The sequence below is a fragment of the Asparagus officinalis genome, chromosome 10 (assembly GCF_001876935.1).
Source record: "Asparagus officinalis chromosome 10, Aspof.V1, whole genome shotgun sequence".
In the NCBI taxonomy this organism is placed as follows: domain Eukaryota; kingdom Viridiplantae; phylum Streptophyta; class Magnoliopsida; order Asparagales; family Asparagaceae; genus Asparagus; species Asparagus officinalis.
In genome coordinates, this window is record NC_033803.1 from 32,755,993 (window position 1) to 32,773,968 (window position 17,976).

Below are 17,976 nucleotides of genomic sequence, written 5' to 3' on the forward strand. Positions count from 1 at the left end.
GAGGGAAATAATTTTAATATTCACTATGAATCATCCGAAGCTGAGTCCAACCCGCGTAAGAATGACCGAGATCATAAGTTGGATGATTTCCAGAAGCAGCTTGAGACTTTGAAGCTTCAGAGAAGCTTCAGAGAAACTTTAGAGAACTGGGGGGTCGTTAGGCCATACTCTACCGAATAGGACGCCGTTTCCTATCCTCCAAAGTTTAAACCACTCAGCCTCCTACAGTTCGATGGTAAGGGTTCTCCGAACCAGCACATCTATTATTTTCAGGTGCAGACTGGACACATAGTGGAGAATGATCCCATTATGACTCGACTTTTTATTAGTACCCTCAAGGGGGTCACTTTTGAATGGTTTCGCAGACTGGAGCCTGAATCCATCACTTGCTGGAAGGACATGGAAAGGTTTTTTCTACTCAGATTCTTCGACGATGATACATAAGTATCTATGGCCACCCTGCTAACTGAAAAGCAGAAGAAGATAGAGTCTATTAGTAACTTTGTCAAGAGATTTAGAAATCGGTCGCTGCATTGCCGTGATCAAGTTTCTGAAAGTACGTTGATCGAGATGTGTCACAATAATCTCTCGATCCATATTTTATCTAAGATTGGAGCAGTGAAGATCTGAACTTGGAAAGAGCTTGTTCGCCAAGGAGAATAGGTCGAAAGCATGCTCAATAGGCTAGATGCTGAAGAGCCATATGATTTTCAAGGAGATGATGACCAAGACAACCTCACCCCTCTGACTTATGTAAAAGGGAAAGATGCTTTGTCGGTAAAAATTACTTCTTCCCCTAAATCTTTGTCAAAGCAGAAGGGCAAATCTTTGGATAGCCGCTTTCAGCAGAAATATGACTTCCAAGATGAGCAAGTCATCCCGATACTCAAATACTTGATCAAGACGAAAAAGATCAAGCTCCCAGAATCGATGCGACCTAAGGAGATGTCGAGAACAGATGATCCCAACTATTGTATGTACCATAGGATAGTTCATCATCCCACCTCTAAATGCTACACCCTGAAGGATAAGATCCAAGCCTTATTGGATGCAGGAATCTTTACCCTTCAATCCTAATTTACAGCTATCGCTGGAATGGGGGTAGTCATGGTTTCTCTGGAAAACCATGTACTATATTAAGCTTTCTCTCTGATGAAACCATGACGACCCGAAGCTCGTCATAAATCAACTCCAAGGTGAGTCCAAAGTCAGACATGAGCATATGGCCCCTTACCATAAAACTATCATGTTAATGATTACCTCTGATAGTTAGCTTCCTCCAAATTCCATCGCCAATCCTCTTTAATAGGATGGTGGTACCACAAAACTATCATGTTAATGATTACCTCTGATAATCACTTCCTCCAAATTCCCTCGCTAATCATCTTCAATAGGATGACGGGACCACAAAACTATCATGCTAATGATTACCTCTGATAGTCACTTACTTCAAATTTCCTACCAATCCTCTCAATAGAATGGCGGGTCTATAAAACTATCACGTTAATGATTACCTCTGATAGTTAATTCTTAACCCTCGTTGAAAATACTTCATCAAGTAGTGTTCTACCATGCGACGAACATCTACTTGTCTCTTGATCAAGATAATGATCTATCATGCGACGATTCACTATCTAGTCTTTTCTAAACGTTCTATCTCCTTAGAATGATCGAAAATAGTGGCCTACCACGTGATGTGCCGCTATTTTAATCACAGTCGTTATATGTTCATGTCACTGAACGACTTGATACCTCCACACTGTCATTCCTGTAAATGACGTTGTTCATTGATAGTGGCCGACCAAGCGATGAGCCCCTAACTACCCCTTGTTCCTAAATAGTGATCTACCATACGATGAGTCACTATTCATCAACGACATCACCACACCTCAGCAGGCCTACCATGCGATGAGCCTCTCTTTCAATTTTTCAGGTTGAGCTGTTACACTAAATGACATAACCAAACTTGATTACAACTTAACGGTTGTAGTCATGCCCGAACACTTAATCCAACGCCTTAAATGACTAAGGATAGAGGAAAAATCTTAGCATTAAGCCTAAGAGAAACTCCTCGACAACTTACCATGCTAAGGGAAAAAGCATGGCTAGTCCAACTCAAACGGCAGTTGATAAAGACATGTCAAATCCGTTTAGCTGAGGGTTTGTTAAAAATCCTAGATGATGATCATTAGCTGTGTCTAAATAGTTTAACTTTACCAGAATGGATAAGTTCGCTGGAAGGCTCCTCATTTCATATGAATAGTGCTCATTTTGTAGGCCTTAAGATCCAAAGTATTCCAACCCCATGCAACCTGATTTGGGTCTGAAAACTTTGGAGGGGTTTTTGTAGGTAATAAAAATTGCCTTAATTCCTAGCAAAGAAGCTCAAAATTGACAAAAATGCTAATATCTCTCAAACCGTAAGGAATTTGGAAAAACAAATAGAAATAAACCGAAACCTTTGGGGTCGGTTTGGTTGGCTTCGTCTCGTCGAGATAGTCGATTTTTATATATAATTTATCCGATTCTGACTTACGATTTGAAAGTTATGACCCGTTCTTCGCAACATGTTCTGAAGCATACTTGCAAGACTAGACTTCGCCTGAACATTGAAGTTTGCCTGCAATGCTAAGTTCGCATGACAACTTAGCTCACCTAAACTGATTGAAGCTCGCCTGATAGCTTCGCCTACGAGGTTCACCACGCAGCGAGGCTCAACATTAAAAGATGAGGTTCGCCACGCAGCGAAGCTCGACATTAAAAGATGAGGTTCGCCATGCAGCGAGGCTCAACATCAAAAGACGAGGTTCGCCACGCAGCGAGGTTCGACATCAAAGTTCATCACTGGGGATAAAACTCCTCTAGGAAATGAAGCCCTTTCAGGAGACGAAGTTCATCCACAGACGAACCTAGTCAAACGGCACTTCACCCCTCAAAAGACGAACTTCATCATTGAAGATGAAGTTCGCCCAGAAACAAAGTTCATCATTGAAGACGAAGTTCGCCAGAAACAAAGTTCGTCATTGAAGATGAAGTTCGTCGTTGTTGTTATTGACGAACCTCGTTTATCACCTTTTCCAGAGGCTACATTTAAGGAGGGTTAATGACCCATAACTCACCCATTTAAGGAGAGTTAATGACCATTAACTCGCCCATTTAAATAAGAGTTAATAAACATAACTCCCTCATTATAAGGGGAGTTAAAACCCATTAGCTCACTCCATAATGGTTCTCAGCCTATAAATAGGCATGATCAACATGAAAGGGGGAGGAGATGGAGAGGCTAGTCAAAAATTCTATCTCTCCTCCACTCTCATGGATCTTCATAGATCATCGGCTAATCATTTAGCCTTGGAGCGTTGAAGCTCATAACAAGCATGACAAGAGTCATTACAATAACGGACCTCGTCTCAAACAACAAAGCACATTATTGGAAACGAGGTTCGACGCTCAGCATTAGAAATGAGACTCGTTATCAGAGACAAAGCTCGTTATTGGAAATGAGGTTCAACGTTCATCTTTGGAAGACAAAGTTCGTCAGTGAAGACAAAGCTCATAGTCAGACTTGAAGCTCATCAATGAAGACGAAGCTTGCCAGCAAAGATGAAACTTGTCTAACGAACCTCGCCACGCAACGAGGCTCATCATCCACACGAAGTTCGGCTGTAACGGCCACGAGGACCAAGTCAGCCCATGTGGGCTAAATCTAAGGAGTGTGTTACGCTCCATTAATCAACATGGGCTAAATCTCAGGAGTCAGTTACGCCCATAACCCCGCGATTGTAGCACGTCAATTACGTGCTAAATCTCTATAAATAGCCGCAAGCAGCTATGAAGAGAAGAGGGTTAAAGATTTTAAACTTGGACTTCAAGAAGCATCAGAGATCAAAGTTTCTGCGCACGGATCCGGAGTTCGAACCTCAATTCCAGCTGGTCAACGAACGTGAGAAGCTTTAGTGATCTTGATCTAATCGCCAACGGGAGGCAATCTCGACTCGAGTATCGAGGGAAGCATCCTTTCGCTAATAAGAACCCACCTTAAACAAAAGAGAAGCTAAATTAATCTTCTCTTCATCTATAATCGAGAGAGAGTGTGAGTGATTGTAAGAGTTTCGTACCAAGTGATCGAACCCTTTTCTTAAAACAAGAAAATCAATCCCAACATTAATTTTTTGACCCTACACTCACCAATTAATCTCACCAACAAATCTCTAATTCTTTCCAAACAAAACCCTAACCAATAGCTCAGAAAATACCTCTTTTCTGTGCTCCAAATATCCCTAATTTTTTTTTAATCCTCTCTTCCAATTGTTCCATATATATAGAAATCCTAAAATCATAAACATACTAGGTATTCTAAAACAAAAAACAAAACTAATTAGGAATCCTAATAACTTGTTAACAAATTAGAAAACATATTAGGAACCTACTATCCAACAATTTGTTTCCGCCGGGGTAAAAATGAAATGTAGAATCTATCAATCCTTTTTCACGCTTCTCATGTGCAAGTAATGCATATCTAAATTTTGAACATATAAAACTATATGTGTTCAAAATTGTGAAATTGTAACTATAGAAGTGGCAAACTGTTGAAGAAACAACTCAGAAAAACAGGCTGGAAGATTGTCGGTTGACCGCGAGATCAGCTGCGATCGACCGGAAACATGCATGGAGAGCAGCAGGTTTCTGGAGTTGGGACAGTTGGCCGGCCAAACCCTGTAGGATTTTTTGTTTCTGTCGTTGCCTTGCGGTCAACCACGACGATCGCGAGGGTCGACTGCGTAGCGGGTCTGAGCTGGACTTTAGTTTTTCAACCCATTTTGTTTGTTGTTTGAATAAAATCCTAAACATGATTAATTAGGGTTAAGCAATGATGTTTTTGAGCAGCTTTTAAGAGGGAATAGTGTATCAATTGTGGGAGAATTTGTGAGAGATCTAGAGAGCTTTGTTCTAGGGTTTATTGGTGAGTTTTGTAACCCTATTTTTATTCTCTTAATTTCTAATAGTAAGAACTCCGCCCTTCTTTCCCCGTGGACGTATGCAACTTATCGAACCACGTAAAATTCGTTGTCTTATTGTGATTGTGATTTGTGCTTGTGTTTGGTTGTGATCTTTCTCGTTCTTGTTCGTGTGATTCGAGTTCCACTGCGTACAACAAGTGGTATCAGAGCCAGGTTTGGCTTGAGGCTTGTTCGAAGGATTCGCTGAAGGATTCCTATTTAAAAAGTTAGATCGACAACATGGGAGAAGCAAGCACATCAGGTTCGCCTCTTACAAAGGTGATACAGAGCTTGAGCATTAATAATACAAAGATTGATGTTCTGAAGTTCAATGTCAAGATCAATTTCGGATTGTTGAGGTATCAGGTGATGGATGCATTGGATGCATAAAATTTGGAAGAGACTCTTGAGTTACAAGAGAAACCCGAAGACATAGAATACAAGATTTGGAAGAAGATGAACAGTAGGGCTTATGGAGTTATTTAGTCATGCTTGACGTCGGATCTTATTTATGATGTGATGAACGAGACATCGGCGAAGAGATTGTGGGAAACGTTTAATGAAAAGTACCTTACTAAGAGCATTGAGAATCGGCTTTACTTGAAGAAGAGGTTTTACCAGTTCAAGATGAAGAGGTGAGTTTCCATTAGGGAGCATATAAACAACTTCATGAAGCTACTTTTTGATATGGCCAATGTGGATATCATGGTTGAGGATGAAGACAAGGCGATGCTACTTTTGTGTTCGTTGCTGGAGGATGATTATGGTATGTTCGTTCTCACTATGATCAATGGAAGAACCACTGTTAGATACAAGGAAGTGACCTTGGCGTTGGTGAATTATGAGTTGAGGAAGAGTGATGACGAACCCTACAAGAAGACATCAGGAAATACATTAGTAGTTCGTGGCCGTAGTCCAAACCGCCGCCAAGTCAACTGCTCAAAATCGAAGAATAGAGGTGGCTATAAAAGTGTTGGTAGAAATCATTGTCATTTTTGTAAAGAAGAGGGACATTGAAAGATTGACTGCCCAAAGTTGAAGGACAAAGCCGGAAAGAATAAGAGAAAAACTATATAAGCTTCAAAAGTGAATGTTGCAAAAGCCGTTGATGAACATTCAGAGTCAGATTCTTTAGGATATTCATGCCCTACACTACCGTCGGTTTGCTATGCTGACTCTACGGAGTGGATGTTAGATTCGGGAGCCACATATCACATTTATCCGAGGAGGGATTGGTTCTCTAGCTTTGAGGAGCTGGAAAGAGGGGATGTCGTGCTTATGGGTAATGACCATGTATGCCCTATTGGTGGTATTGGTTTAGTCCGGATCAGGATGCATGACGGTATGGTTAGGGAGTTGAAAGAAGTGAGGTTCGTGACGTAGTTGACGAAGAACTTCATTTCTCTTAGTACTTTGGAGGCAGCAGTTTATCGGGTGTCCTTAGAGGATGCTACTGTGAAGGTCACGAAGGGTTCTATAGTAGTGACGCGAGGTGTTAGGAAAAACAACCTATACTATTTGAAGGGAAAGACAATTACAGAGGGTCTGGCAACTTCTATCACTACAGAGGAGGATACTACCATCTTATGGCACATGAGACTTGGACACGCATGTGATAAGTCCCTATAGTCATTGGTAAAACAGGAGCTATTGAAAGGTGCTAAGACCTGCAAGATGGAGCTGTGTGAGCATTGTGTACTTGGAAAGAAAACTAGAGTAAAGTTTAGCACCGCTGTCCACAATACCCAAGGTATATTGGATTATATTCAAACAGATGTTTGTGGCCCTTCCAAACACACATCACTTGATGGGGCTAACTATTTTATCACTTTCATTTATGACTATTCCAGGAGGAATTGGGTATATATACCCTATGAAGCATAAACATGAGATCATAGATATTTTTGTGGAGTGGAAGAAGAAAGTGGAGCTGCAGACAAGTAGAAAGGTGAATACTCTTCGCTCAAACAAAGGTGAAGAGTACAAGAGTGATCCATTTCTGCAGTTTTGTCGGGATCACGGTATTAAGCGACACTTCACAGTTCGAGAGACACTGCAACAGAACGGGGGTAGCTGAGAGATTGAACTGTACATTGCTGGAGAAGATTCAATGTTTGATGACACAAAGTGGATTGCCTAGATCCTTTTGGGCCGAGACGTTAATTTATGCGAGCTATCTCGTTAATAGATTGTCGTGCACTGCGATACAGGGGAAGACTCCTATGGAGTATTAGTCTGGTTCGGTGGCTAGTGACTATGAATCGCTTCGGATATTTAGGTGTCCTGCTTATTATCATGTTAGTAATAATAAATTGAATCTGAGGGTGAGGAAAGCAGTCTTTGTTGGATTTAGAAAAGGTGTTAAAGACTTCAAGTTATGGGATCCACATGACAAGAAGATAGTCATTAGCAGAGATGTCACATTTGATGAGGCGTACATGATAAGGCCTCAAGTTCCTTAGCAGGTGGAGGAAGACCAGATTAGAGAGATATCATAACAGATGGAGGATGATGTGACTCCACCCACTCCAGATAGCATTGTATCCATTAAGGCTCCTACAGAGGTGATATTGGGAGGAGATGAGATGACAGCCAGACATTTGGAGGATATAGTGGATGGTGAGACTCAAGAGCATGATCATGTTTAGAAGTCTATTGTAGCAAATAGACATAGAAGGGTGATTCGTCGGCTAACTAGATATAATGATGTCATGGTCGCATATGCATTATCAGTGGAGGTCGTTGATGTCATGGTTCCTTCTACATTCAGGGAGCCAGAGTCTAGCTCTGATTCGTTCAGGTGGAGGGAAACTATGGAGGAGATGCACTCTCTTCAGAAGAATGACACTTGGGAACTTGCAAAGCTACCTAAGGGGAAAAAAAGCTATTGGTTGCAAGTGGGTATATATAAAGAAAGAGGGATCTTCTATTAGGAATATTCGGTACAAAGCCAGATTGGTTTCCAAGGGATATACACAGCTTGAGGGCGTTTGTTACAACGAGGTATTTTCACCCGTTATGAAGCATTCGTCGATTCAGATTTTATTAGCATTGGTGGCACAACTGGATTTGGATTTGATCCAGATGGATGTTAAGATAGCCTTTCTACACTGAGATTTAGATGAAGAGATCTACATGATACAACCCTTAGGAATCAAAGCTATAGGAATGAAAGATTTGGTGTGCAAGCTGAAGAAGTCTCTTTATGGTTTGAAGCAATCGCCGCGATAGTGGTATAAGAGATCCGGCAACTTCATGATTAGCCAGGGATACACAATGAGCCCATATGACCCATGTGTTTACATACACAAGCTACAGGATGGTGAGTACATATATTTATTATTATATGTTGATGATATGCTTATTGCTTCCAGGAATTCTTCGGCTATTCGAAAGTTGAAAGATGAGCTGTCATCCGAGTTTGAGATGAATGATCTTGGAGAAGCTAAGAAGATATTGGGTATGGAGATCGAGAGAGATATGGCAAAGGGGAGATTGAAGCTTACACAGAGGAGTTATCTATAGAAGATGTTGAAGAAATTCAGTTTGATGGCAATGCAAAAGCAGTTACCACTCCATAGCTCCCTATTTTAAGCTTTCAGCTAATATGTCACATGTTTCAATTGAGAACAGAGATTACATGTCGAATGTTCTATATGCCAGTGCAGTAGGTAGCTTGATGTATGTGATGGTGTGTACGAGGCCAGATTTGTCACAGGACGTGAGCATGATATCGAGGTACATGCACGACCTCGGGAAGGGTCATTGGGAGGCCGGGAAGTGGATTCTACGGTATGTTAAAGGCACCATGGATGTTGGTTTGATTTTTCAGAAGGATGAAGAAATTCAGTTTGATGGTAATGCAAAAGCAGATACCACTCCATTAGCTACATGGATGTTGGTTTGATTTTTCAGAAGGATGAAGAAATTCAGTTACATGTCGAATGTTCTATATGCTAGTGCGGTGGGTAGCTTGATGTATGCGATGGTGTGTACGAGGCCAGATTTGTCACAGGCCGTGAGCATGGTATCGAGGCAACATCCATGTAGCTTACATGTAACTACTTCAAGTTACATGGACATGATTGTATTGGTTGCGTGGATTCAGATTATGCGGGGATCTTGACAAGCGCCGGTCTACTTCAGATTATGTATTTACATTGGCAGGAGCACCGGTATGTTAGAGATGTACACTTCAGTCTACAGTGTCTCTCTCTACTATAGAGACGGAGTATATGGTGGTGACTGAAGCTGTGAAGGAGGCTTTGTGGTTGTATGGATTGTTGGAAGACTTGGGGATTGCATAGGAGACCCTTCGGGTATATTGTGATAGTATGTCGGCTATCTATTTGACGAAGAATCAGGTTTATCATATACGCACGAAGCATATTGATATCAGATTTTACTTTGTTTGTGATGTTTTGGATGATGGACACGTCATATTCGAGAAGATCCACACGTAGGACAACCCTGCGGATATGTTGACCAAAGTTGTTTCAGGTGTGAAGTTTGGTCATTGTTTGAAGCTATTGAACATTCTTCAATGTTGAGGGTCTTTGGAGGCTATTTGGGTGAACTATGTTTGGCTTAATTCCTTGGGCAAGAGGATACGTAGACAGTCTTTTCGATGCAGACGGTTGGATTTGTTGTTTCCGATGGGAGGAGATTGTTTGAAGCTCTCGTTTGGGTTCCCGACTTGTTGTGGATTGAGTCCGTTGTCGTGGGTTGATTCCACTTCGTACTGGACACAACAAGTGGGACATTTGGATGCTTTAGTGTCAGCTTAGTTTTTGGAAGAAACTTCACCGAGGTGGAGATTTGTAGAAGTGGTGAACAGTTGAAGAAACAACTCAAAAAAACAGGCTGGAAGATTGTCGGTCGACCGCGAGATCAGCTGCGGTCAACCGGAAATGTGCACGAAGAGCAGCAGGTTTCTAGGGTTGGGACGGCCGACCGCCACGGTCGACGCGATCGACCGGCCAAACCCTGTAGGATTTTTTGTTTCTATCGTTGCCTTGCGGTCGATCGTGACGATCGCGGCTGTCGACCGCGTAGCGGGTCTGAGCTGGACTTTGGGTTTTCAACCCGTTTAGTTTGCTGTTTGAATCCTAAACATGATTAATTAGGGTTAAGCAAGGGCGTTTTTTAGCAGCTTTTAAGAGAGAATAGTGCATCAATTGTGGGAGGATTTGTGAGAGATCTAGAGAGCTTTGTTCTAGGGTTTATTGGTGAGTTTTGTAACCCTATTTGTATTCTCTTGATTTCTAATAGTAAGAGCTCCCCCCTCATTGTCCCGTGGACGTAGGCAACTTGCCGAACCACGTAAAATTCGTTGTCTTTCTGTGATTGTGATTTGTGCTTGTGTTTGGTTGTGATCTTTCTCGTTCTTGTTCGTGTGATTCGAGTTTCGTTGCGCACAACAGTAACTATGGTTGCAATTAATTTGTAAAATAATAAAAAAATGTAATATTTTATACAAGCAATTTAGCTTTTCCTAATCACAATGTTTTTTACAATTGTCTTCACTATAAAGGAATCATTTTGTAAAAATGACTTCTCATTAAATTGATTGAATGTCATTTTCTTTTCGAAAATTATTAATTGTAGAAATATAATGGCTGAGTGAAACACACGGTTGCAACTATAACTACAAGTATCTCCGTAAGCAATGAGTTTTTTTAAGACTAAATAGCTAAAAATTAAGTTGAAAAAGTAGAAGGATATGTGCTTCCAAGTTTCTTGCTTTGAAAGTTATCCAAAAAAAATAAGAGTGGGGAAACGTTACGTGCTGTGAAAATCTCTTTTTGCCAAGTGCAGAGGAAGTTGCCTTGGCAATGGAAGCTAGAAATGATCAACGGAAGCAAAACTGGGGTTTGATAGGTTAAATTTTGCTGGCCAGGTCTTTTCATTTGATGGTGGCACGGCAACATCTCACTTGACCGATAAGCCAATCAAAATAAAGGTGAGGGGATGAGTTGTGAGTTGCTTATGGTAAAAGAACAGTAGCCCCAAAGTACATAAGTTGTTGAACACAAGGGTCACGATGGGATGAATGATTCGGTCATGATTTGGTGAGAAAGGGACAGAATCATTTTCATGGATCACTCCTCTCAACCTTATCTTATTTTTATTTTTAACATAATAATTTCCATCAACAGGAGTATAACACTTATACATGCTTAAATTCTACGCTCTGGTTTTGTACGTTTCCCTCTTCAAAATAGCATGGAATTCAGGTGTCGCTGTAAAGTGGATAAGGAGAAGGGTCGGTTGTTGCTGTGTAGGCACAAAATTTCTCTGTTACAGAAATATATACTTGGATTATAGAGGAGCGAAAACTAGATCTAACAAGAGTAGCCACCTGTTATTGAACTTCATTATCCGAATTATGGTAAGAATCTAACAACTAGAGTGATGTTCTAACTATAGTATATATCCAAGTATATAGATGCTAATTTAGCTTTATATAAGATTTTTTTTTATCAGGTGTATTGAAATCAAAGAAAGCAACAAGGATCTTATATATTACTCATTCATAATTAAGAAGAGGATACTACATCATACATGTGCATCTCGTGAAGGAAAATGATAGGGGCACACCCCTAACCACACCTCCAACCACACCCCCTTTCTCATTTGCTACAGTACACCAGGCCCCACATGTAATTTTAAAATTTTAAAATCACATGTGGGGCGCGGTGCACTGTAGCAAATGAGAGAGGGGGTGTGGTTGGAGATGTGGTTGGTGGTGTGCCCCTAGTGCCACCCTCTCGTGAAATATCTATGGAAATTTCTTCTGAAAGGCTAAACTCAAATTTTTTTTTAAAAAGGAAAGATAAATAAATAAACAAAAAGTCCTAAAGAGAAAATATTAATTACATTTAACATCGACATTAAATTTGGACGTATCTATTAAAAGCAACCACCTGAATTTCAATGTTGTCCTTTAATGTATATATATCTCTATTAAAAGCAACTACCTAAAGTTAAATATATATATATATACACACACACACAACAAAATACAGCATTTTCGACGAAACAAAAACGTCGGAAAAAATCTTTCCCGACGCAAAATGCAGTGTCGCTAACGCGTCACCAAAAGTGCGTCAAGGAAAATATTTGGCGACGCAAAACAACCTGCGTCGGTAAAAGTCAACACTTTTGGCGACGTTTCATGTGTCGGGAAAAGTACATCTTTTAGCGACACATAATATTTTGCATCAGCAAACGTATGAAGAACTTTTTCAAATGCAAAAGATGCGTCAGCAAAACCTGTACTTTTGGCGACGCATGCTGCATTGGGAAAAACCAAAGCGTCGACAAAAACATAGCTTTTAAATACGCAAAACTATTCGTCGCTAAAAATTATACTTTTGACAACGCAAGTTAGTGTCGACAAAAGTGTAGCCTTTAGCGACGTAGAGAGAAACGTTGCTAAAAACTATATCTTTGGCGACGCAAGATAGCGTCGCTAAAATATATTACTTTTGACGACGCAATATAACATCAGCAAAAGTGTTACATTTAGTGACGCAATTTAGTGCATCGCTAAAAGTTAAAAATTTAGTGACGCAATTTAACGTCAGCAAAAGTATAATTTTTAGTAACACATAATTTTCTTTAATGTCAACTACAAGCCTACACTGAACCTGGACATCCACAAAAAAATTGCACTCATTCACATCAACAAAAAAACCAAACATCAAATGATACTCCAAACACGTTGCATATTATGATAAACAAAGAATTTACTCCTATTATAAAATAGTTACATTCATTTCCATTTCCAAGTCAACACTCAACGGCCTGTTTAAATATTCCAGTTTACTTGTAATCCATAAAGGAAAAAAAGAAACACAATTTGCCGAGAGGAAAAGGTGAAAGAAAAGAAAGAATGGAACAACTGTTTAAATATTCCAGTTTGCTTGTAACCTCATGACAAGTTGCTCTCTACTTATAAGATAATCAAATCCAAATTCCTGCATAACAAGAATAAAGCAGCATTAAAAATAAATAAATATCCAAGAAACTTGTAATCTTATTAGGCAATAAAGGAAAATATTGTATGGGGAAGAAAGAAGATAATGATACATGACATACCATGAATTTTAACCCATATATTATAACTAATAAATCAGTACATTATTGGTTGTACTAACTGAACTGCAACCCATATATTATAACTAATAAATCAGTACATTATTGGTTGTACTAACTGAACTGCAGTTAAACGATTATCGCTGTCAACCACTGTATTCAAGTGAAGACAATTGTCCTCCTGATGCAATTTATTTTTTTCTTCTTTTTTTCTTTTTGTGTTTGATGTAACAAATGATGGAAGAAGTAAGACTGAAATAAGTTCCCTACTAATCACTAAAAACAGACAATTGTATCGATGCGATAATCATCAATTTTGAAGTCTACACGTTATATATCCTTCCTCTTATATGATTTTCTCAATTTAAGGGATCCTCTATGATCTTAATTCCCTTTAAAGTAACATGCAATCAGCAAAAATGTATTCGGTATTTTCTTTTATAACTGTCATTGGTTTCTAATCTACAAATTTCCTCAAGAAAGAACTGACAGCATCTGTACATCTCTCTACAAATCTTTTCGACGTCTAAAAGTTTTTTGGACGAGCCATCCACAGTGAGCTTAGGGCTCGAAGGCGATGAAAGTAGTCTTCCATCGCCAAGAAGCATAATGCAGCTTGTCTACCACTTAATATCTGAATGTGTACTGTAATCTGATTGAATTTTAATATCCAACTTAATATCCGACATAAAATCCTGTTTATGAAGGGGGAAAAAAGACTGATTTAATTACTTAAACTTGCATTAAAGAGCAGTATCCATCTCCAAGAAGCCATCTTATAAATACTAGGGTTGTTTGCACGAAAATCCCATGAGGTATTGTTGTTTTGAGCTTATTATCCACGTAGTCTCATTTTTGCAGATAGCCTAGGTGAAATAATTTTCGACTCTTTTACCCTGATGGCATCAGTGCGACCATCTGAGGATTAGTCAAAAAACAAATTTAACTCGGGGGCCTATCTGTCAAAGTAAAACTACAGCGATAACAAGTTCAAAACAGTGATACTCATACTACAGGGGGGCATATGTACAATTAGCCCTAAATACTAACATAGGAGTCTGACATACCTGAATGAGCTGTTGAGCAGCCTGAACTTGACTAGAAGAGCCTTTGATCTCAACTGTGATCTCATCATGCAAGCCCCCACTCTCCTGAGCGGTAAGGACAGCTCCACTTGTACGACGGATGTATGCAATGTTTGCTCCTCCAATGCCGATGATGTCCTCTGCATATGATATTGGAATCTGCATTGTTTGCGCAACCTGAATCCAAAAACAGTTTTTAGATGTTGAGGAGACAACTAGACGAATACAAGCATAACAAATCAGCAACCTGAATCCAAAAACAGTTTTTAGATGTTGAGGAGACAACTAGACGAATACAAGCATAACAAATCAAGTAATTAGGTTCTAAATGATTCTTTAGATGTTGAGGAGACAACTAGACGAATACAAGCATAACAAATCAAGTAATTAGGTTCTAAATGATTCCTTCATGATGAATGGCTAGACAGATTGTTTACAAGCAATGTACTCATTAGTTCTCTTGAAGTCTAGGTAGTTTTTTGCTGTGAAAAAGGATAAATGAAAGTAAGAAACACAACAAGGACAGGGCAACATTTTGGTATGATATATTTGAGGAATTGAAATAACATGTTCACAAAGAAATACATAATATCAAAATAACATGTTCACAAAGAAATACATAACCATTATTGCATGATGTTACTAGGGTAAATTACAGATGACTCCCCTCTCATCTATAACTTCAGTGGCACCAAACCCACTCAACTCATTTACTAGCACCTGAGGACCCCTTAGAAAGGTAAATTGCAAGAAACAATCATCTTCCTTGTGAATTGAGGGGGTTCAATGCGACTGAAGATATGATGAGAGGGCAAGGGGGTTATGCCCAACATGCCCTGATTTCTAACTAAACATGATTGTACATTACTAAAACAACATCCTTGAGACAAACTAAATTAACCACCAATGCAATACAAACAAAATCCTAAAAATTGGTAGGATATAGACTGGCAGACAAACAAACCTGAGTAACTAAAGCGGCAGCACTCCTCCCTAATCCTGTGGAATGCAGTCCAGAAAGAGGAGGTTCCTGTCGATAAAATGACGACAGTGCACCTGAACGTTGGATTTGTGAATCTAAATGAGAATCGTGCTCCAGATAAAGAGAAGCACGCTTCAATGGGAATGAATAATCACCGCCCATGCCAGACTGCTGAGCAGTATGTATCAATGATGGAGCTTGATCACTCCAAGGAGCTGCTACAGGAGCTTGAGCTTGAACAAGTGGTGCATTGGGCTGCGGCTGAGCAAAACAGACAACGACAACAATCAATATAAATTTTCCAAAGAACAGGAATGAAGAAAAAGGAGACTTACACTTTTTTCAACTAAGGGAAGAATACTATGATCAACCAAAAATTTCCGCAAATGACCAACCACAGCTTCAAGAGCCTTAAGAACCTTCAAGGGTTCACCTTGAATGTCGACTACTCTTTCTTCCTCGGTAACATAAAAGGGGAGCTCATCTAACAGAAAAGGCAACAGGAAAAGTTAGTTTTGTGAATGTCTTTCAAAACCCAAACACAGACATGGCTACCGGTCTGGATGCTCAGAGAAGATATTTTCACAATGGCAGGCACAAAGAGTTTCTAAAGTAGTTTATAACTAGATGTCAAGTGTTCAAAATTGTTACTGCTTGACAATCCGCTCTCATGAGTCCATAAAAATCGCAATGATCTGTTATTTTCCCCAGCTGCAACGTACAAAAATTGAAGGTCTCATGGCAAAAGCATAAAAGTAGGTAATACATTCTAAAGCACCAGTTTGCAGCGGAGCTTGCGTACCCCTATCTAAAGAGGAAACAAATATTATGCTCTCATAGTGATAAATAGAATACAGATCATACTACCATGTAGTACCTTGAGCATGCAACACCATGTGGTATGCAAATTAAGGCCACAGAAGCCAAGCTCTGAGCAAGTGAAATGGATGTGGTCAATGGAAGGTCCTAAATGGCCACAATATTCACAACTTGTGTCATTAGCAAGAGATACCTGCTGATAGAGGGAAAACAAGGGTAAACAATAGTTCCAATAAAGCTATAAATAACAAGTTATCATTTAAGTAGTGGAAGTGGGAACCCACATTTTGTAGTTGCTGCTTCATGTATGTGTTCTCATGAACCAACTGAGCGACCTATTTTTGGAGGCGTTCATTTTCCTCCATCAGAAGCTTGTTCAATGCAGTCAACTTCCTATTGACAGATTGAAGACGAGAAGACTCCTTCCTCTGCTTCTCACGGCATCTGAGAGATAAATACTCTTAGAATCAAAGCATAGCTGTTTACATACGGGTTAGACTTGCCAATATAACGACGACTCAGGAACCAATCTAAGAGAGCGAAGGGAAGGGGAGGGGGTTGAAGAAAATGTTGAGATGCATCTAATAACCACACCCATACAAAGAGAGCTAGCTTTCTGAAATGGGGGTTGAAGAAAATGTTGAGATGCATCTAATAACCACACCCATACAAAGAGAGCTAGCTTTCTGAAATAACTCACTAGAAAAGGATAGAGTCGCATCTAATAACCACACCCATACAAAGAGAGCTAGCTTTCTGAAATAACTCACTAGAAAAGGATAGAGTCGGTAACAATAACATCTCTCTTTAAAAAGATATTGAGAGGAACCTTGGAAGTAGTAGACTAGACTAAAAACAGTGTTGATGTGCCTGGTTCAAAAAGAATTTGAAAATACAATAACGCCAAAATTCCCTAGCTGATGAACAATTTGCTCAACCAAATAGTCATAGTAACTTGAATAACGGCAAAGTTATGAGGAAATTGCATACACTTGTCTTCTTGCTGAAGGACATTAAAATAGCCTGTTTAAATTTGATCCATAAACTGACTCTCGTTAGCCTGCAAAGTTAATTGAAAATATACAGTGCTAGAGCTTTCCCCTTTTCAAAGGTGGTAAACGAGGAAACGTATTGCTTTTATTAGAACCATGACAATAATACATGAGACAAATGGAGGACAAGTGAGGCAAACAATCAAAGACAGCTCCATCGCTAAATAGAATAGTTGTCATCCAAATGAATTCTGCCTTTGACCACTGTTTCTAATCTATCATTCTTCTTTGATTTATATAAGTGGCTAAAAGGATAAATATAGAGAAAAAAATTGAAATCTGACAAAGAGGCAACATACATAATAGTAGTAGTAACAAGGCCAAATTTTTCGACATCAAGAGAACCAAAAGAACAAACACTTCATCAACTGTCCAAACACAAGTAAGAATTAAACAGTATAGCTTCGATTTTGGAACCAAACTTTAATTTGTTTGGGTTCAATGTTGGATAAGATGGGGCTCTCACGGATCAATTGTTGACTCCTCATCGAGCTCGGCTTCGGGCACACAGCTTAAACCTTTTCCAAGGCCTCAACTTGCTCTGCTGTGTAACGAACGTACTTCCCCGTGCTGTCCATGTGCTTCTCCAGTCCGCCGCTGCTCCCACTGCTGGGCCTCCATTTTTTTTTGTTTTAATCAGGATTCAATAATTAAATTATTGAGGACAATAGATAAGAGACGGTCTCAAAAGGTTTGGCTTCAATCAACCCAGACTGAAAACAAGAAAGAGAGAAGCAATGTTTTTCGAGCGAGAAAACGCTAAATAAAAGGGCAATTGAAGAAAAGATCTTTCTTTTCGTTCCCCACTCTCCGGAGAAACCTCCTCAAACCCTCGGGCTTAAGTCTCGATCCTCAATAAATGGACTCAGAAGCAACATGCAAACCCTGTAAACAACGAAATCCGACTCAATTGTGATAGGTTGGGGGTGGATACCAAC

General features: G+C 39.7%; 1 protein-coding gene across 4 annotated transcripts; it reads right to left on the reverse strand.

Annotated features, from left to right (window-relative positions):
* LOC109826330 (RNA-binding KH domain-containing protein PEPPER-like) lies at window positions 12,734–17,643 on the reverse strand. Of its 4 annotated transcripts, none has more exons than XM_020393352.1 (7): window positions 17,505–17,643; window positions 16,272–16,430; window positions 16,045–16,101; window positions 15,503–15,651; window positions 15,150–15,428; window positions 14,168–14,362; window positions 12,734–12,982 (listed from the first exon to the last, which is right to left on the reverse strand). In XM_020393352.1, exons 3-7 carry the CDS (start codon window positions 16,061–16,063, stop codon window positions 12,911–12,913), a joined length of 714 nt encoding a protein of 237 aa, XP_020248941.1. In that variant the 5' UTR covers window positions 16,064–16,101; window positions 16,272–16,430; window positions 17,505–17,643; the 3' UTR covers window positions 12,734–12,910. The 4 variants fall into 4 exon arrangements, with proteins under 4 accessions (XP_020248941.1, XP_020248942.1, XP_020248945.1 ...); XM_020393353.1 differs by lacking the exon at window positions 12,734–12,982 and adding an exon at window positions 13,610–13,795 and having other exon boundaries at window positions 15,150–15,422; XM_020393356.1 differs by lacking the exons at window positions 12,734–12,982; window positions 15,503–15,651 and adding an exon at window positions 13,610–13,795 and having other exon boundaries at window positions 16,045–16,179; window positions 16,271–16,430.